The following is a 21,888-nucleotide window of genomic DNA, read 5'->3' as shown; positions in this document are numbered from 1 at the left end:
CTCGTCCGAACAGCGGAATGGTTTTTAACCAGTCTCGCTTGAGGACGCCCCACTGCAGCGCGCGCTCCCGCACGGCGGCCAGAGTGGCGGCCCCGGAGTGCACGTCTGGGAGGCTCCAGGGGGTGGGCCCTGATCGGAACCACGGAACACAGTTTTCTCAGTTCTCCCGAGGATGGTACATGACGAGTGCTACTCTAGATGCAGAGAGACAGTAGTTTATCATAATCTTATACGGATGCCTTGGGGCAGTGGAATTACCGTTCTTGCTGCTGGTTAAAAGCGTGGCATGACCAGCCTATGATCTTGAGCACGTTACTGAACCCCTCCAAATAATAATTACCTCACCTAGAAAATGGGAATAAAATAGTGCTATTTCACTGGGTCTTTCTCAGGATTGAGTTAATTTATGCAGGCTGATGCCTGGCAAATGGTAAACGCTCCATAAACGTTGGCTATGATGTGTCGCCCTCTGTATAAAACCCTCAGAAACGTCTGTTGTCCACAGGGTTGAGTTTCAGTTTCTTCAGCATGGCATCTCAAGGCCTCACCTTCCTCCACTTTCCCGCTGGCATCTGAGCCTCAATGAACCTATCTGAGTTCTCCAAATACAAACTTCTCTGTCATTCCTCCAGGCTTTTGCCCATGCTGATCCTTCTGTTGGATTGCCCTTCTCCCACTCTCTGCTGAAAGATGCCTAGTTCTAGGCTTAGCTTTGGACTGAGACAATCCTATGTTGACATTCAGGCTCTGTCAGCCACTGACCAGGTGTCTGACCTTTGCAAATCCTTAATCTTAGACTCACAGGGTTTTCATAAATTATATGCTCTGTACTTAGCACAGTACCTGGTACGTGGTTAATTCTCCTTCTCTGAATCTTTCCCAGCCCCTCCCCATCTGTTCCTCATGTATCTACTAGGTATTAACCACACCGTGTTATAATTGTTGATCACCTGTCTATCTCACTCTAGACTATGAGTTCTTTGCGGGTTTAAGACCAGTCTTGGTCACAATCATATCCTCAGGGCCCAGCACAGTGCTTGGCACATGGCAGGTCTCTAATACATGTCCGTATGTTGAGTGGGTAAGGCAGAAACCTGTGCAAGACAAGGAATGGTGAGCTTCCATGTGGGAAATTCCCTTTGCTGGGCTTCTTCACTATCTGAGCCCAATGTTGCTAAGCAAGATTTCCCTTTTTGGAGGTGAGCTGGCTGAGTGCGTCTCACAGAGCACAGTGCCATAACATACTAGCTCATCAAGAAATATCTGATACCGTACCAACAACAGAAGTTACTGACAACTCTGCTCTGTGGAGGGGTGAATTCTGAGGGTCCCAGAAGCCTTTCTTCCAGGGGCCCCAGGGACAGCAATACACAGTTCCATGCAGAAGAACATGTCGACCCTCCTCCTGAGACTGATGCTTTTTCTGTCCCATTGGGACTAACAAAGATCTGAAGAAGCTGCCCTTGCCCAACCCTGGGAGAAGGGAGTGGACTGGGTCATGTTCTCATAGCGGAGGAGACAGGCAGTCCGGACAGATGGGCCTGCGGGAGGCCAGCTCTGTCCAGACACCAGCAAGTCTGGCTAGGGCTGGTGATGTCAGGTTACTTTTTAAAGGAGGAGGCTTCTCTTCCAAATAGAAAGACAATCCTCTGGTTTGTTTGTCTGGTACCCTGCAGGATAAATATGGTGAAGGGCCAACAGAAGGAAGAAGGGAAAGAGGAGCCAAACCAAGGGACCACTGCGAGGGGTTCCTGGGCTCAAAAAGCCTCCCCTCTAACTTGTGTTCTCTTTCCCTCACCTTAAAAGCCTCCAGGGAGAAGCTGAGCTTTTGATTCTGCTGAAACAGCTGCTAAGATGATCACTGAGTTTGGTGGCAGCTCACATTTCAGCACATGGTACAACTGCTCAACGGTTCTTTGGAAGACCTGGGAAAAATTCTGTGCTGGGAAACCGTTCCTCCCAAGATTCTCAGGCATGAAAAGCCTTGGACACAGGACCCCAGACACAACAACCCCTTAGGTATAACACTGGGGCCTTAGCCCCATTTATTTGCATAGCCAGAGGTTCCTGCCACAAGCAGCAGTCTTAGACTGTGGGTTGCTACTTCCCTCCAGCCTGGGCAGGGACAGAGACAGACAGATACAAATAAATATTTCAGATTCCATTCTCTAAGCTCTGCAGAAACCATTTCTTCTTTTCCTGCAATTTCTATAAGACTACTTCTGTAAGTCTGCTCAACTTGCACTCACACACATGGAATCTGTTATGGGTTAAGCACTGAATATTAAGTAACACCCATTGGATAGATTCTTCCTTTCATCACAGACACAAAGAATAGTGCAGTGCTCTCAAGGAACTAGCCAGTCTTGGATCAAATGTACATGCTTCCTTCTTTCTGACCCGTGGAAGCGATTGCTGCATGCGCCTGACCTGGACCTTTTACCACAGGGAGATGTGCAGGGGCCTTCCAGGGAGGGACTCAGCCTTGGCCCTTTTCCATGGCTATAAGGATGTTGTTTCTGCAGGTACCATGGAGATTTCAGCTCCAGAGTAAGACAAAAAGGCTGATCCTGTCAGGAAAGGAATCCAGGGCTTAAGGCATTTGTGTACTGACTGGGGACACTGCAGGGCCCAGGGAACTAGGGGACGCTCAGTAGGTGAATCGCATCTTCTGCGTGTAGCCCAGTTTGTCCAAGTTCGGATGGCAGGCCAGCTGTACCATCGGGGGAGGCCCACAGAGCAGCAGCAGCACGTCATCTGCCGGGGCGGGCAGGTGGTCCCGGATCATGTCGGCAGTCACAAAGCCCTTGCTGTAGGCCCACTCTGAAGGACAGGGGAGAGGAAAGAACTGACACTCCAGACCCGTGCTGCAAGGGGGTGCCATGCCCGGAGATGGGGAGGACCCAGAAAGGCACCAGGTGTAGCAGTAGCTGGATGTGTAGCAGCAGGGCCATCGCTGCCACCCTCCGTGAACAGTAATTGGGAGGAAAGGGTCCAGGAGACCAGCGTCCCCATGCACTCGGACTTGGGAATCAGGCAGTGTCAGGGAGGGTTAGTTTCACTGAAACAGAGCTCAGAGGTGCGAGGCCCTGATTTTGGGATGTCCAGAAATGGGGAGGGTACCTTCTGAGGGATGATCCAGAGTGAACCAGAGCTTAAAGCGATTGGGATATCGGGCCTGCAGTTCCTCCAAGTCCTCTCGTAAGATTATATCCTTTTCAGTCTGAAACGAAAAGGGGACGCAGTCTTTAGGAAACTCCTCAGGCCCACATAGAAAAAGTGCTCTGCTATAACAGCTTTCCAACCAGGAGAGAAAAAGAAAACTCAAGTTCCAGGGAATAAGCAGGACTTTCAGGGGGCTGGAATGAGAATGAGGGTAAGGCCTCTATTTACACGGCATAAGGGAATGAAGACAGAATGTGTAACCAAGGAGAGGCACACTTCTATGTCAGGACTGGAGTCCTCCCATGTTTCCTTTCCTTTGGGCAGGGAAGGAACCGGGCCCAGTACTCTGTCCTCCTTGCTGCAGGAGAGGACCCTCTGCCTTGCAGGGACTGTGGGCAGGGGCTAGACAGGCTCTGGATCAGTTCTCGCTGTCAGCACACCTCTCAGGCCCACCCACATTGCAGCTTTGCATCCCAGGACCGAGAGGAGGAAACCAACCTGGTTGGCGAAAAGCAGAAAGCACTGGGTTGGGTCTTGAGGGTCACTCAGGACGGCCCGGAGCAGCTGCAGCATTGGGGTGACTCCTGCATCAAGATACCCCCCCCCCAGAGTGAGAGGCCTCTCCCCTGACTCCCAGCTCCTCAGCCCTTTGCCTCACTTCTCCTCATTCACCACTCCACTCTGATTTCCTTTAGTGCCCCAATCCTCTAATCTCCCCCTGTGTATCCTCCAGTACCTACACTTCTGGACACATATGCCCTTCACCCCACACTCACTGAAATTCCTATCTGGTAGGTGGATGGTGGTCATGCTCAATACTCACTTAAGTTCCCATTGCTGAAATCTGTCTAAGGAATCAATCTAAGACTTCCTCTGAGAGCCCGTTGGAGGCTAGGACTCAAATATCACAGGTGACTATAAGTACCTCCTGATTCAGTGATGAGGGTTCTGGAACACTGGACACGCAGGTTAAGTGCACATGCTTTGGAATTGGGCAGAGTAGATACTAATCCTGCCTCTGGCCACTACCAATTAAATAACACTATAGAAACCATTCAACCTCTCTGAACCTCCAGTTTCTCATCTGTAAAAGGGGAAGGCTAGCGCCTGCTTCATAGATGCATACATATAGTGACTATCATGGCATCTAATACATGGAAGTAACCAATGTTAATTTTCTTTCTTGTTGACTATCCTATTCCTAGTTGCTTCTCTCTATTCTCACCTAAAACTTATGAGAAACATTCAATTTGAGGTCTTGGGAGAGCCCACCTGATTTATTTCTCTCATTCTATCAGTTAAAAAAATTTTGGGGGGGTTTCTATGTCATTGTGATTTTGTTTATCAGATACTGGGGAGCTCTAGCCACTGCTGGGAATTCTGAATAACAGCTTGGCTATGATTACCAAACCTTCACAGGGTCACTTGGAAGTTTTCATGGCAACAATCAACAATGGTGGGGGAGAATGGCCCCTGAAGTGACATACACCTGTTCCGCCGGCAATCATTCCCAGTTTCTTCACCACTCGGGGCTCTGGTGGAGATTTTTTGTTGGGCTGAATGCTAAAAGTCCCTGAGAAGTCAAGTGAAGAGGAGGGTAGGAGAATGAAGTCAATATAGAGAACTAAGAAAACAAACGCAGAACTGAAAACATGTCGCAGGCCAGTTTAGCAGCTGCTATGAAACCTGATCTTGGAGCTTGGGTAGGGGTTTGAGTTGAGCCAGCTCTGACAATAATACACTTGAGGAACAATGGGGCCAGGACTATTTGTCCCATATTATTAACTACCAGTCAGTTTAGGGCCACACCGTGAGTCATCAGCTGCTTTTGGCAGAGAGTCACTCCCTGCTGAGGGCGACAGGCACAGGGCCAGGTGTGAACCTGCTTTCCCAAGTGGCACAGAGCAGCCCCAGAAGCTTGCTAATGCACCCAGCTGTTCCCATGAGAAGGACTGAAAGCTCTCTCTGGTTCTCCAAACAGCTCAGTCTGAGGGCGAATCTTTCAGGGAGGCAAAGAGAGGTAGTGTTTGCTTCACAAACTCCACAGCTGTCATGGCTGCTCAATTCAGATGGACAGGGAACTGATCCCTGTGACAAACGGGGCTGAGAGATACGCATTTCCATAATAGCTGTGCTATGTTTAAAGGAAGGGCAGCTCTGGTCCTTACACACGTGCACACACATGAACACACACAGCCACACTGTGCCAAGAGCACTGTGGGCACCGGAGACGTGGGACACAGGCTGAAGGAGAAAAGAGGCTGTTACCCTTTCCTGTGTAAGTGAGCAACCCACTTGGCCCTCGAAACTCCACCACATCCCCAATCTTCAGGCTATTCAGGTACTGAGACATCTTCCCCCCCTCAGGAAATTTGGGGTGCACACCCTTCAGGTAGACCTGGTAAGACAGAATGGAAAATACTTTGTTGGAACGTCACTGATTTCTGAGCCCCCTGTTGACTGACCCTCCCTGAAGCTGGGGCAGGGATGAGACATGTGCCATCTTTTCCTAGTCCACCTACTTTCTTCATATCCACAAAGGACACACATCTCCTGCTATCAAACACATCTTGGAAGTTCCCACAAATCCCAGAAAGAGTAGGATAAAGAGCTCCTGGGGCTCCTTCCTACCCCCTTACCTTGATGACAAGATCCACGTAACCTTGGTCCTCATCACTGGTGACAGGAGTGTATGGCCTGATGACCAGGCTGCCATCAATTCGGGCAGAGAGGTAGACATGTTTGCCTGGGGACCATGCAGAGAGCTACATAAGGGCTGCTTGCAGATGTGCTGCATTCCTGTTACCTTTCAAAGTACTCAGAGAGATTTGAGAGAACAAGGACATCTTGCTTCCTACTGTGGTCCCAATGAGCTACCAGGCAGCGAGGATTCACCCCTTTGAACACACAGTTGGATCCTTCATAAGTCCCCCATTGGAGAAACTCATCAATTACTGCCAGGACCTTTCAGCCGCAGTGAGTTGAGGGTTTGGGCAGTGGGGAAAAAAATGAGTGGTTGCTCTAGGGCAGGTATGAGCAAATCCTGCAGGAAGGAGGGAGGACGGCTGAGTGTTAAAGATGTCTGGGGGCACAGACGCCATACCCTAGAGTGGCCCAGTAGCACCTCACAGCCTGGAGGATCCAGTGCCAGGTGGGGGAGGGGAATGGGATGGGGAGGCAATAGATGGAAGCAGCGTGTTTCAGGAGACCCCAGAAGGGGAATCAGCCCTCTAGGACACCAGGGAAAGAGCCCACTCCACACTTTCCTTACCCACAGGCAGCCCCAGAACGTGGTGGGCGGTGGGCAGAGCAAAGCGGAACCTCTTGGTGTTGTGGCTCACAGTCTGGAGAATGGATGACACGAGTGTTTCACCAGGCAGGTCTGGTGCTGCCTACGGGCATCCCAACCACAGTGGATGCTGTCCGTTTCATACAAGGAGGGAACTCTGGTCCCCTCCTCTTCCCCAGCCCCTTCCTCCAACTTACCGTCTTATCTAGCAGTCGCAGCAGGTACTTCTCATTGGGGTCCAGAAGAGTGACCAGCGGCCGGCGGGACCTCCGAACCAAGTAGGATCCCAGGGCCAGGCCGAGCAGAGTCAGCAGTCCCACCCCCAGGGAGGCCAGCAGGACTGGGCTCTGTGGGTAGAAGGGGCCGCGTAACCGCCACGCTGGGGAAGCGCCCGGGGAGTGGGTGGTGACCGTCCCCTACGCCCAGCCGCCCCAGGGGTGCCGACCCGGCGCTCCAGCGCGGGAGCGGGGGTATCTGGGCGGGGTCCCGAGCCCCCGTGTGCGGTACCGGGACCCCGGCATCCAGGGCTGGGTCGGCGGAAAGAGCCCTGGTCCAGAGCTGAGCGCCCAGAACCAGATGGCGCAGAGTCCCCTGGTGCAGCACGTGGAGCGAGGGGGCTCCGAGGGGGCTCACCGGCTGGAAAGCCATGACCGCGAGCCGTGTCCTCCACCGCCAGCCGGCGAGCAGATCCCACAATGCGCCTCGGGGCCTGGCAATGGGCGAGACCATACAGAGGAGGGGCTTGTAAGTGGGCGGGGCCTGGAAGGAGGCGGGCCGGAGGGCGGAGTGGCTCTGAGCCCCACCCCTTCCTTCCCACGCTCGCTGGCGGCTGGGCCCAGGAGCCGGGTGCTTACCAGAGACCTTTGAAGACAGCAGCTCCAGCCTCTCCTCCCCAGCCTTCTGTCCCTGCCACTTCGACCCGCTTAGCCCCTCTTAGCCCGGAACAGGGTGGGAGTCCTGTCAAATGTAGAGTCTCACCAAGTCGGGGGACTGGAAATCAGTCTGCGAATGCTTAACACACAGGGTGGGGCGTTGAGCCAGAGACAGGCTCGAGGTGGAGCAGCAGGGGCTGAAATTAATCATCGTGTGCTCACCTTAGTTTTTCAACAGCTGAATTACAACAAGAGAATTGAACAGCCTGGCGGAGTCTCCTTCAGGCATGAACGGTGTATAGCAACTTCATAGCAACTGCATTTGCTGGTCCCACTTGACTGGTTTTGCTCACAGCGCTGGGACATCAGGCCATCGTGATCACTCAGGAGCTTGTTTTGGGTCCAGTCAAGCTCATTGTCCAGATCTGGGTTCTCCTGCCCTCAGGCTCAAAGAGAACTGAACAAGAATTTCACCTTGAGCACTTACTGGCTGTGAGCTTAGGCAACTTACTCAACTTCTTTGCGATTCCTCATCTATGTAGATGGATATGTACTATCATCTATCTAGTTCATAAGGTTATTATGAGGCTTAAATGAGATATGTAATGTGCTTAGTGTACTGACTGTACACATGGAGCAAAATACTCAACAGATGTCAGCTACTATAATGACCCAGGAGACAGCACTGATGCTCAGTTAGGGTTTTAAGAGCAAGCTCTGTTGGCTGCAGAAGCGTGGGACAGGTGGAGTCAGAAACTGAGACAGACACTGAGAGCCCACTGGAGCTACAAATTTGCCAAGATGGCCGTTCTTTCTCATACATAGTTTCCCAACCAGATTGACACTTGCTCTTGATTTCTTCTGAGACCTCTCTCCTTGGCTTGTAAGTGGTGGTCATCTCCCTTCACATTGTCTTCCCTCTGTTTGTCTGTGTCCTAAGTTCGTCTTCTTATAAGGATGTGTCACATTGGATTAGGGTCCACCCTAATGACCTCATTTTACCTCTTTAAACTCTATCTCCAAATACAGTCACATTCTGAGGCAGTAGGGGGCTAGGACTTCAATAAATGAATTTTGGGGGGACACAATTCAGGCCATAACAGGGGGTGCTATTTTAAATGCCATTGTTTTATAAAATTTTTATTTCCAATTGTATTTACTAGTGTATAGAAATATGATTGATTTTTGTGTGTTGACTTTGTATTCTGTGAACTTGCTAAACTCATTAGTTCTAAGAGTTTTTAAAATATTTCAATGGAAATGTAAAAATTTCTCGTAAGTAACATTGTTTCCTCTCTTAAGAAAGTTAAAGCTACTGGTTTAGCTATTCTTAACTTTTTAGAGATAGATATGAAACATTTCAATGCTCTGATGAAAGTATTCTCTTCTTAGAAAAATGCATTTATGAATTCATACCAAATTTTGCACACAGTTCTAGGGGATTCGTAGATACTTAAAATGTCCATTATTGAATCCCAGCTAAACTTTGCTCCAGCAAGGTCTCAACCTTGGCACATTGGAGGTTTGGGTCTTGCTATGGTCTGAATGTGTCCCCCTCAAAATTCATATTGAAATCCTAACCCCCAAGGTGATGGTATCAGGAGATGGAGGCTTTAGGAGGTGATTAGGCCTTGAGGGCAGAGTTTTCATGAATGGGATTAGTGCCCTTATAAAACAAGCCTGAGAGTTCCTTTACCACTTTCTGCCACATGAGAACACAGAGAAAAGACGGCCACCCATACACCAGGAAGGAGGTTCTCACCAGGGGCAGAATCTGCCAGCACCTTGATCTTAAACTTCCCAGGCTCCAAAACTGTGAGAAATAAATTTCTGTTGTTTATAAGTCACCCAGGCTATAGTATTCTATTATAGCAGCCCAAACAGACTAACACAGGTGTGTAGATATGCGCCAAAGCCGGTTCCACCTCCATGATCATGGTACTATCAAGACAGTTGCAACTCCAGATAGGGCAATAACTTCTTCATAGAAAGATCTTAGGGGGTTAGAGTTGTGTGGGGATAAGAGCCAAGGCAGTTCATGGTGACTCCTTCCCTCTCTCTGGCCGTTGGAAGCCAGGTTATTGTCTTGTCTCTGCCCCATCTATTGTAAGTAGCCCACAAAAATCAGAACTAGGATGACATACATCTGAGCCTGCTGGGACAGTCCTGGTTTACATCTGCTGTTCTGGTGTAATTTTTCATGGTGCTTCCTTTCACTCTCAAAAGTGTCCCAGTTTGGACAATAAATCACATGGTCACCTTACTCAGAATGAGCAGGCTTTGATCAATTTCTAGCTTTATTTCTTGTCAACCATGTGATTCCATTCCCAAATCCCGTCCTTTCAGAATTCCCATTTTGCCCTCTAACTCTCCTCCTCCTTGTACTCAGTCCAGACTTTGATCTGCCTGATTAGGAGCCAAGACTCTTGAGGTGCTAGCACCACCAGTCGTATACAACGCAACTCCTCCACAGAATCTTCTTCGTAAAATACCCTCTGGTCCAAATTTCCTTCCACCAGTGGACCTAGCAGGGTATAGCGAGCACAGCCTTTGGAATTCTCTAAGAGCTCATAGCCCAGTTCTATCTGCCCTTGGTGCAGCCGGTACAGGCCTTGTTTGTCAGAACCTGTCAACACCTCTATCCGGATGACTTTTTGTGGCCTCTCCAAAATCACTGTCAGGTAGTTGCCTCTTACAGGATCAAACGTAGAATAGCACTCATCGTTAAGAGTGTAAGCGTATTGTGGAATAATATTAGATAGTGTCATCATGTCACTGAGGACACTGGCAACGGGGTTGTCTGGTTCACCAAAGATCTCTTCCTTCTCCACAGGAAAGCATGTGTCCGCCAACACAGAATAATTGTCCCTGTAGGAGAAGACTGAGGAACTGAAACGAATTGGAGTGTTTTGGGCCAAGAGAAGACGGAATTCAGAGAGAAGCAAGTGAACAGGAGTGTCCTTATGGAAGAGGAGAAAGAAAGAGGTCAGGCGGGAGAGGTCGCTGTTGTGGAAAACTTTCCCAGAGAAGCTCAGGCTGGAGAACTCCAGGATCACCCAAGGTAGTTCTTTCCAGGCTGATAATGCCCAATAGATGGTAGAAATAAATTTGGGGGTGCAGTGAACGTTATCTTCCAGCATCAGAAAGTATTCAGAGAGGTTGAAAGCAAAGTTCATGAGGAGGGCATAATCGACTTTCTGCCTGGAGTCACGTGCGTCACAGGGCAAGGAGTGATTAGCGCTGTTCAGATCTCTTGGGAAGGGAGAGCCTCTGAGACAACCGTGGATCATGAGCAGGTTTTGGTCCTCGATGTGTGGTTTGAAGAGGCTTGAAATATTGGCAGCTGTTTGGCTGAGCCATTCAGGGTCAGGATCTGACAGGTGGACCAGCACCACAACACAATCCAACTCAGGTCCTGAGGAAGCTTGAAACAGGGACTGCAGGGTGTCCAAGAGGTAGCTCCCGCGAGGATTCCGCGCTGAGGAAATGCCCACTGTCAGCAGTTCTGGGGGCGGGAGAGAGAAGAGAACCTTTAGCACTTTAAGATGGTGAAAGTTGCTGGGTCTCTCCTCCCAGGTCTTCCCCTTAATGCCAATACCTGTGACAAATTCACATTTCTATTCCCTGGGAGAGTGTGGTCTGGATAAGAGGTTAAACTCTGACCAGAAGTTGTGAAGTGGTTTTATTTGATCTCTACTTTGAAAGGCTGTTTGAGGAATCTTTATGAAGGAAAAGGCTCTCTGTGATGGAGATGCCTGCCCTGTACCAAAGGTAAACTTGCTGGCTTGGCAAATTAGCCTGGCCTTGACCTCAGGGTTATCTCAGCTCCCGTGGATCAACCAGACCTGGATCTGAGGATCTCCAGGGCCCTGTGTAAACCCTGGGGCTCTGGCAGTCTGGTGCACAGCAAGTCAGCATCCATCTGCCCTCTTCTCTCTCTACCCAGGCTGTTTCCCATGGCTCCCTCTGGGTCCCCTCCCTCCTGTCTTCCCCTCCCTGCCGTGAGTGTGCTTCACTATGGGATGGCTTATTATGGACTTCTCATCCTGTTGGTCATTCAAAGGGTGGCAGGTGGGAAGAGAAGGCACTCAGAATTATCCCTGCACCAAATTCCATAGCGTGGCCCTCCCTCAGAGCACCCTCCTTTCCTCACCAGATGGCAGCTCATTTGCCTTTTATCTACCTTCCTTTTTCCTGTCGGAAACTGATATGACCTTGTCCCAATCTGACCACTCCCTCCCATGTACTCACTCTTTTCCTGGGGAGGGGCTCCAGCCAGGAATTTGTAGTTGGCATGATGGAGTAAAGGGGAGTTTTGCTGCATCTCCTTGAAGGTCTTTAGATGGTTCTTGCTTTCAGAGCTGATTCGCTCCTGGTCTAACTGCCACAGTATTTTCTTCTTTTCCTCCTCCTGAGGATAGGATAAGCATCAGCCTTGAGGTTCATCCCTGCATCCCTGGAGACAATTGGGGAGCAGATCCCCCTTCTAGGACAAGCTAGGCAAGCCCCAGGATGCAGTCACCAGGTTGCCAAGTGTCAGGGCTTAGTTAACCATTATCCCCACCTCACCAGGAGGACACACAGGGTTTTCCAGAAGGGCTGAACTCTGGCATCAGGGAAGTGGTGCTCCCCAGTTCTGTGTGGAATGGCTGTAGGAAGGTCCTAGGTGTAGAGTAAGAACTTGCCTGCCCCCACCATGCCCCACATCTAATTTTTCCTACTATTATCAGGCTGGCGAAAGTCATCTAACTCAGCTTAGACCATGCTAGGTTCTGTGACAGATGCTGAAGACCAATGCTGGTCCTGTCCTTGAGGAAGTTACACATAGTGCCTCAGTTCTAAAGTCCTTTCTGTTGCTCGATTCTGACCAAACACATTTCTGGACCACTTCCCCACAACTGCTTTATGCTTTGCTCCAGCTGGTCTGAGGCATTTAGGAAAAATGCAGACTTTAAACCTGAGCATGACTTGTGTTGGGTGTGGCCTTCTCCAGTTGCAGACGTTGAACATGGGCGATGTTATTTTAGGGCTCTGAGTTTCAGTCCCTTCATGTGAGATGTGGGAAGATAACATCTCTCATGCTAGGCCCTGGTGAGGGAAGTGGCCAGAACCCAGGCAGGCATCATCACGCGCTGGTCCTGCCAGTCCGCACGGTCTTCTAGAAGTGTCTGTGCATTGCTCTCTCCACACTCAAAATGCCCTCTCTTCCTCTCTGCCTTTATTCAAATATTATTTATACTTCAAGCCTGGTTCAACATTTATCTTTTCTCTGGTACTCTCTTGATTCTTCAAGTGTTCTCATCTGAGAACTTCTATGGTGATATTAGAGTGTTCACATAACTGGAAGAATTTACCTCCTAGTGAAGGATTAGCAAGCGGTCCATCCTCAATCTCTGGTACTTACCAATGATAAACGGTATTCAATACGCTCTTCATTATTCTTCTGGAGGAAGAAGCTGAGGAAGATTAAGGACACAGCAACTATGATATATTTCCACAAGCAGTGATGCATGGTGCTGGGGCCTGGAGCAGCTCTGCAAAGAAATGTGAGCGGAATATGGGTCCTGAGTGCATCTTGTTCAGAGATGCATAGGGATGTTCTCCTCTTGCTTGGGAGCCTCCCACTTCCTTTCCCCCATCATTCCTCCTGGGCACCACTGCCAAATTATTTCCTTAGCCTTTTCCCTTTGAATTTGATCCCTCCCCCCCTACTTGTAGCCATCTAAGGAGAGACAAATGTCAAGGAGTTTGATTCTGTTCGACCTCTACATTCTTCACCTCCTGTCTGGGTTTCCAGGTGAAATTGGAGTCACTTCTTTCGTTCATCCACTCTTGAAGTAGAGACCCAATCAGAGATGATGTGTTGCCAAGAAGAGGAAATCAAAGGTTAGGTATTAATCATACCCTTCCCTAAGCTTCCCACTCAAGCTAGAGTCTCCACTTGGGTGTTCTTGATTAACAAATTGGGTCTCATTTATTAACTCCCCACTTACTTTTGTGTCTGATCCTTCCCAGGATTATGCTAGGCAGACTGTGAGGTTTTGAATCAAGTCAGAGGGACCAAGGGAAACTCTTGTTACTATATCCTCCCCATCCTGGACTGGTAAGAAGGATGGAGACCTAAAAGTGACCAGAAATTTCTAATCACGTGAAAGTTTTTACCATGTTTGGAGTGCTATATCCATTGGAGGCTTTCTGTCTAACAGAAAATGTGGCTTGAGGGTTTACCATAGAGCAAAGATTTCTCTGAAATCAAGGAGAAAAAACTCTAATGTTGCAGGGTGGGGGCCCAGAGGGATTTCTCTGAGGTAGCTGAAACTAGTCACCTCTCCCAGGAGACCCTGCTTGACAACCATTGTTCACCCTGAATGGGGGCCTACTCACCACTCCAGCCTCACATCAAACACCTGTTTCTAGATAAAGTGGGAGGCAAGTTTTAAAACCAGATTTCCTGTCTTTTATCTCAAACCAGGAAGTTTAGAAATTAACTGTCAGTTTGAATCAAATTGACAAGGGTGGATATTGAATGGGTATCTAATAGGCCTTTCCCCTGTTAGAGGGCCCCCATAGATGGTTCCAGGGGGGAGGAGCTGCCTGCCAGTCTGTCCCCCTCCCTGCCCAGGCTGCTGTCTAGTGGGTCTGTTAATCACCACAAATTGGTCCTCAAGTCTCCCATTCTTTCTTGGGCCCAGAATTGCCCAGTGAGCCTCTGAAGTTTCTTTTCTTCCCTTTATCTATTCTTTTCATTACTAGTTTTGTCAATTCAACTTTTTAGATATGAAAAATAGAACCTGTATTTAGGATCATATTTTACTTATAACAGGTTTTTTCTGTCAGTTTTATTGAGATATAATTGACATACAGAACTGTGTGACTTTAAGATGTAGAGCATGTCAACTTAAACAGCAAATTTTCCTGTTATTTTATCTCAAAATGAGTTCATTTGGGAATAGCCAAAGGAAGTACAATTCAGAATGTGCATGCCATAGCAAACCACAGGCAAATCCAGAAAAAAAGGGGGGAGCTGCTTTTATAGAGAAAATCAGGGAGAGGGAGGGGCTGTTCTAAAGGAAAGCCCATCTTGGGGAAGTGGCAGTTTAGGGGGGCAATGGCTTCTCATTGGCTGGCCTGCAGCGTTTCTCATTGGCTGGGCTGTCGGCCATGGGGAGAGAAATCTTCCTTCAGTAGTCAAAGTGGTTTCACTTCCTGTCCAAGATGCAGGCTCCCTCTCTTCCTGTTTGGTGTAACTGAGGATGCGTGATAGGGTGTGAGTGCTGCCCCTACAGGCCTTCCCAATTCCAGGTTCGTTAAGGTCTCTTTTCTTAATTTCTACAAGTCATTAGACTTTACCTACATATATTCCAAAATGATTACCACCATACATTTAGTTAACATCCATCAACTCATATAGATTAAAAAAAAAGGGAAAAAGAAAAAAAAGTTTTTTTTCTCATGATGAGAACTTTTAGGATTACTTTCGCAGCAACTTTCAAGTATACCGCACAGCAGAGTTAACTATGGCCCCCACGCTGTACATTACATCCTCCGTACCCATTTATCTTGTAACTGGAAGTTTGTACATTTGACCTTGTTCATCTAATTCCCCTAGTCTCTACCTGCCCGCCCTCCCTCCCTACACCACCCCCACCCCCGCCACCTCTGGTAAACACAAATCTGTTCTCTTTTTCTGTGGGTTTGTTTTTTTCAGATTTCACATGTAAGTGAGATCATGCAGAGTTTATCTATCTTTCTCTGTCTAACGTGTCTCACTTAGCATGAGGCCCTCAAGGGTTATCCGTGTGGTTGCAAATGGCAGGATTTCTTCTTTTTATGGCTGAATAGTATTCCACTGTGTATATTACACACACTGCATTTTCCTTAACCATAATAATATTGTTTTGACAAGAATGTGTGTTTAACTACTACGGTCTTCTACTAGGGCATAGCTTCTTTCAACTAAAGCCCTTCTCCTCCCCTCTCTCCCCGCTTTGAATCTTCTTTTTGGAATTTTTCTCCCCTCTCCTCCCCTTTCTCCTCTACGAACCAAAAAGCAAGCAAACAAAAAAACTACTAAAAGCTTTATATTGAGGTTAAGATGGTTAGAGAAGATCTAGAACCATTTTTTTGCATTAAAAAGTTATGTGTAATTTTGATGTTCAATTTATCATTTTTTTCTTTTATGGTCAGTGATTTTTTTCTCCTGGTTAAAAATATGATGTACTACAAGATTGCAAAGATATTCTCTTATGTTTCCTTCTAGAAGCTTTATAGTGTTTTCCCACAGATTTATTGAAGTATGATTGACAAATGAAAATGAGATATATTTAAGGTGTACAACTTGATATTTTGATATACATTTGCATTGTGAAATAATCCCCACAATCAAGTTAAATAACACATCTATCACCTCACAGTTACCATTTTCTTTTTTTTTTAAAGATTTTATTTTTCCTTTTTCTCCCCAAAGCTCTCCAGTAAATAGTTGTGTATCTTTAATTGTGGGTCCTTCTAGTTGTGGCATGTGGGATGCCTCCTCAGCGTGGCCTGATGAGTGGTACCAGGTCCACGCCCAGGATCCGAACTGGCGAAACCCTGGGCCGCTGAAGCAGAGCGTGTGAACTTAACCACTTGGCCACAGGGCTGGCCCCACCATTTTCTTTCTTTCTTTTTTGTTGTGAAGTCCCTTAAGATCTACCCTCTTAGCAAATTGCACATATCCAATACAGTATTGTTAACTCTGGTCACATTACTGTACGTTAGATCCCAAGAGCTTATTAATCTTGCATAACTGAAACTTTGTACCCTTTGACTAAGGTCTCCCCATTTCTGCCTCCCCCCAGTTCCTGGCAGCTACCATTCTACTCTCTGCTTCTATGAGTTTGATTATTTTAGATTCCACATATAAATGAGATCACTCAGTATTTGTCTTTCTCTGTCTGGCTTATTTCACTTAGCCTACTGTCCCCAAGTTCATCCATGTTGTTGCAAATGGTAGAATTTTCTCCTTTTTAAAAGCTGAATAATATACCATTGTGTATAGAAATATGTACCCCCCTCACACACACACATTTTCTTTATCCATTCATCTGGCAACAGACATTTAGGTTGTTTCTGTGTCTTGGCTAATGTGAATAATGCTGCGATGAACATGGGGGTACAGATACCTTTTCGAGATACTGATTTCATCTTTTGGATAAATACCCAGCAGTGGGATTGCTGAATCATAGTTAGTTCTATTTTTAACTTTTTGAGGAACCTTCACACTGTTCTCCATAGTGGCTGTACAAATTTACATTCCCACCCACAGTGTACAAGCGTTCACTTTTCTCCACATCCTCAAACTTACCTTTTTTTTTTTGTAATAGTCATTCTAACAGATGTGAGGTGGTATCTCGTTGTGGGTTTTTTTTCTTTTTTGAGGAAGATTAGCCCTGAGCTAACATCTGCTGCCAATCCTCCTCTGTTTGCTGAGGAAGACTGGCCCTGAGCTAACATCTGTGCCCATCTTCCTTTGCCTTATGTGTGGGACGCCTGCCACAGCATGGCTGACAAGCAGTGCTTAGGTCCGCTCCTGGGATCTGAACCAGCAAACCCCGGGGCGCCAAAGCGGAACATGCGAATTTAACTGCTGTGCCACCAGGCCAGCCCCATCATTGTGGTTTTGATTTGCATTTCCCTGATGATTAGTGATGTTGAGCACATTTTCATATACCTTCCGGTTGTTGGTATGTCTTCTTTTGAGAAATGCCTGTAAAGATCCTCTTCCCATTTTTTAACTGGGTTGTTTTCTTTGCTATTGAGTTGTATGAATTCCTTTTATATTTTGGATATTAACCCCTTATCAGATATATGGTTTACAAATATTTTCTCCCATCCCATAGGGTGCTTTTTCATTTTGTTGATTGTTTCCTTTGCTGTGCAGAATATAGTGTTAGTTTTTATTTTTATAAATTGAGTTCATAATAGTTTACATCATTTTGCGATTTCAGTTGTATATTATTTCTTGACTGTCACAACATAAGTGCTCCCCTTCACTCCCTGTGCCCACTCCCCCAGCCCCCTTCCCCTGGTAACCACTGAACTGTTTTCTTTGTCCACGTGTTTGTTTACATTCCGCATATGAGTGAAATCATCTGGTGTTTGTCTTTCTCAGACTGGCTTATTTCGTTTAGCATAATTCCCTCCAGGACCTATAGTGTTAGTTTTTAACTTTAGGTCTATGATTCATCTCAAATTAGTATTTGTGTATGGGATGAGGTAGGGGTTGAGGTTCGTTTTTTTGCACTTATATTCAGTTGTTCCAGCCCCATTTGTGGAAGAGACTTCCCCTCACCCTCTGAGTTACCTTGGCATCTTGTCAGAATCAATTACCTGGATAAGCAAGAGGCTATTTTTACTCTATATAGTTCCGCTGATCTATTTGACTACTTTTCTTTTTTAAGATTTTATTTTTCCTTTCTCTCCCCAAAGACCCCCGGTACGTAGTTGTGTCTTTTTAGTTGTGGGTCCTTCTAGCTGTGGCATGTGGGATGCCGCCTCAGCATGGCCTGATGAGCGGTGCCATGTCTGCGCTCAGGATCCCAAACTGGCGAAACCCTGGGCCACCAAAGCGGCGCCCGCGAACTCAACCACTCGGTCACGGGGCCGACCCCTCCTAGGTATTCTTTTTGCAGTTATGTAGGATGGATTTTTAGGTAGCATTTGCAATAGGATTCCAATCATATTATTTTCCTCATGTGGATGGCCATGCTTGCTTGCACAATTTATTAAAATGAAAGTTCTTTCCCCACTCATTTGCAGTGTCATCTCTGCTATAAATCGGGTTTCTGTATACCCCTACTTCTTGGAGATGGTTTCTACTGCTGTGCTTAAATCATGCCATTTTGATTAGAATAATTTATTCTATTTTTTTAGCTTTTAAATTAGCTTTATTGACATAGAATTTACAACCCATTTTAAGTGTAGTTCACTGAATTTTGACAAGCGTATACACTTATAGAACCACCATCAAGATATAGGACAGTTCTATCACCCTAAAAAGTTCCTTCGTGGTCCTATACGGTCAATGACCACCCTCCTCACCCTCCCGTCCCACCTCTGGTCCCAGGAAACCACTGATATGCTTTCTGCCAGTACGGTTTGCCGTTTCTAGAGTTTAACATAAGCTGAATCACCCAGTGTATCTTCTCTCGTGTCTGGTCTCTCTCTCAGCGCAATGCTCTGAGACTCATCTGCGTTGTTGCGTATCAGCACCTTGTTCTCTTTTTATGACCGAGTTGTGTTCCATTGTGTGGACGGACCCCAAGTTATTCATCGATTCATGACTTTTGATGAACATTAGAGTTGTTTCAGCTTTTGGCTATAAACAATAAAGCTTCTATGAAAATTCACGTGCAAGTCTTTGTGTGGACATATGCTTTCATTCCTCTTGGGTAAATATCTAAGAGCGGAATGCCTGTTTTGTGTGCTAGGTGTCGATTTAACTTTATAAGACATTGCCCAATTGTTTACCAAAGTGGCTGTCCCCTTTTTGCCCTCCACTAGCAATGTATGAGAATTCAGTTCATTCATATCCTTGGCAACGTTTGGTATTGCCAATCCTTTCAATTTTAACCATTCTGGTGGGTATATGCTGGTATCCCATTGTGGTTTTTTCTTTTGTAAATTAAGGTATAATTTGTATATAGTAAAATCACCTTTTCTAGTGTAGAGTTCTGAGAGTTTTGACGTATGTGTACAGTCATGTAATCTCCACCATCATCAAGATATAGATAGTACCATCACCTCCCCAAATTCCTCATGCCCCTTTGTAGTCAATCCCTCCCCTCACTTCCAGCCTCTGGCAACTCTTCCCCTGTTTTCCTCTCCATCATTTTGCCTTTTCCAGGATGTCGTGTCAATGGGATCACACAATATGCAGCCTTCTGAGTCTGGCTCTTCTCAGCATGCTGCATTTGAGATTCATCTGTGTTTGTGTATATTAGGAGCTCATTCCTTTTCACTGCTGAGTAGTATTCTACTGCATGGATGGACCACAGGTTTTTTATTCATTCATGATTTAATGGATATTTGGGTTGTTTCCAGGTTTTGGCAATTACAAATGAAACCACTAAAAATGTTCCCTCTCAGGTTTTTGGGTAACATAAATTTTCCTATCTCTCAGATAAATACCCAGGAGTGCACTTGCTGAGTTATATGACTAAGTGTATGTCTGCTTTAGAAGAAACTGCTAAACCTTTTCGTAAATTGGTATATCATTTTGAATATCCACCAGCAATGCATGAGAGTTCTGGTTACTCATCATCAATACTTGCAATGTCAGTTTTTAAAAAAAATTTTAGCCCTTTTAATAGGTTTTATGGTGGTATCTCATTGTGTTTTTAATTTGAATTTTCCTTATGGTTAATGATGTTCATCATTATCCCCTAAAACAAGCCTTTAAGACTATACACTTTATTCTCAGGACTGCTTTAGTTGCATCCCATAAAGTTAGATGTTGTGTTCATTGTTATCCAGTTCAAAATAATTTCTATTTCCTTTGAGATTTATTTTTTGACCGATGAGTTATTTAGAAAATTGCTTAATTTCTAAATGTTTGGAGATTTTCTAGATACATAATTGTTACTGGTTTCTACTTTTATTCCTTTCTCGTCGGTGAGTATACCAGGGTAACCCTCTGATGACCTACACAGTTGTTAGACAATATTTGGCAAATCTTCTCGCCTCTCTTTGCTTTTGTCTTCCCCCATCACCCCAATCCTGACTTTTTGGCTTCACCTTCTAGTCCCCAAGCAGATAACTCCTTGAACCTGCAGCAAATCTGGCTTCTCTGGCTTGTCTGTCAGTCCTCCCTTTGGCACTATTTTGTCACCCCCTGGCTTCCTCCATTTCTGGCTGGGCTTGCCACCATCTGGCCTATACACGCCCTGGCCTGGGGCCTGGCCTTGACTGGCCCTCTTGGCCCAGGCACCCTATGACAGGAAATAACCAATTTTTCTCATAAATCCACAGTGCTCAAGGGATTACAGTGGGATTAAGGGAGCCCTGGTGGGTAAATTTCATTTCACCCAGTCAGAATCTGGGTGAAGATGCTCAGAGCAGAAAGAGCAGTGGCCCTCAGAGGCCAACCGACAGTGGGGAGAGTGGAGTGTGTTTCCCCGCATTCACAGACTTAGCCAGGCCTGCTCTCTCTCATTACTTGCACTGATGTTTTTGGGACAATTCCATGGGTCTGTAGCCCAACCTCTCACCAACATGATGCAGCTCCGACAGACTTCAAGACCTATGCCTCTGCTGAAAAGGTGGAATCTTCCTTGATCCTCTTAACAGGCATTTGAAAGGATAGATCATCCCAGACCATCAGTCCCCAGTGAGCAGCCTAGGGAGAACATGGTAGCATTCCTGGCTGTCCTTCACAGCACCCTGCCCAAAGCTGCCTGACTGCTCCACTCTTTCTCGCCTCTGTCGTAAAAGGAATGATGCTGGTTTTTCAAAATGGAATTTCAGGAAAAGCTTTCAGGGACAATGCTAGAGGGGTGGGCTGGTTACAGAGCCAGAGAGCCCTGCAGGGCTGGCAGATCTTGTCGGGTGTTGAACACGGCTGGCCACCTGGCCTCACTTGCTTGGCCCAGCCCAGGCACGCTTCTGGGTAGAACAGGGAACTGATGCATACGGGATGGGGGTATCAAGGCAGCAGCCAGGGCCATGGCTGGCTCCGCCTGGGCAGACAAGACAGCACCTGACCGGCAGCTGAGGAGCCTCCGGAATGCTCAGGGGTCGGCTCCGCTTGTAGCTCCTCTATCGGCCCTGGAGCCCCAGCTGATCTTACTTCTGAAGGGCGAGCTCACCAGCCCTGCCTCCTTCTCCTTTGTGCCCTTCTGACACAAGCAAGGACTAGAAATGGAACGAAGGTGCAACAATAGAAGTCCTCTGTTCCTCAAGGGTCAGTTTGTGTCTCTGAAGAATGGCTGGGTGATGCCCAGTTCCCTAGGCCCCTGCTCTACTCAGGAATGGGTCTCTTTGGGAACTTTCTAGACTGATGAGCTCTAATGTTCTTCAGAGGGAAAGGGAAGACTATCCAGAGGATGCTCTTCATCATGTTTCACCCACAGACCTCTTTGGATCTTCTCAGAAAAATGGATAAAATGCACCCAGCCATTCACTCACCCCCAGCACCTACTTACACAAACACCCACAACACCCCACCCACATGTATATACACTGATTCACCCCCGCACCCCTGCACGTATATCCACTCCCACATGGCCATACACACAAACCTTCCACACACCTACAGATGCATCCACTCACACACAGTTCGCGCTTCTCACTTACACACTTACCCACTCATTCTCCACCTGCCTGTGTGTTCCATAAATGCCCACACGCACCCACACAAATACCCACTTCTAAAAACCACACATACACATATCACGCACACTTTTGTATTTAACTTCAGGTTAACTCCAGGCTAAGAACTCACCACTGTAGGGTGTCTTTTCACAAAAGTCCCCTCTTCACAGGATTCTGCAGCTGACAGCCCAGAATTTAGGATCCTGTGGA

At 46.9% G+C, this 21,888-nt stretch overlaps 1 protein-coding gene across 1 annotated transcript; it reads right to left on the bottom strand.

Moving 5' to 3' along the window:
• Positions 1-2,015: 2,015 nt before the first annotated feature.
• CYB5R1 (cytochrome b5 reductase 1) lies at positions 2,016-7,217 on the bottom strand. Its single transcript, XM_014855368.3, has 9 exons — positions 7,088-7,217; positions 6,652-6,801; positions 6,437-6,509; positions 5,805-5,911; positions 5,434-5,563; positions 4,655-4,738; positions 3,664-3,749; positions 3,124-3,223; positions 2,016-2,823 (listed from the first exon to the last, which is right to left on the bottom strand). Exons 1-9 carry the CDS (start codon positions 7,181-7,183, stop codon positions 2,651-2,653), a joined length of 999 nt encoding a protein of 332 aa, XP_014710854.2. The 5' UTR covers positions 7,184-7,217; the 3' UTR covers positions 2,016-2,650.
• Between the last annotated feature and the right edge of the window lie 14,671 nt (positions 7,218-21,888).

Source organism: Equus asinus, chromosome 30 (assembly GCF_041296235.1).
Source record: "Equus asinus isolate D_3611 breed Donkey chromosome 30, EquAss-T2T_v2, whole genome shotgun sequence".
Taxonomy (NCBI): Eukaryota; Metazoa; Chordata; class Mammalia; order Perissodactyla; family Equidae; genus Equus; species Equus asinus.
Note: the sequence above shows the minus strand (reverse complement) of the source record. Positions and strands in the feature narration are given on the sequence as shown.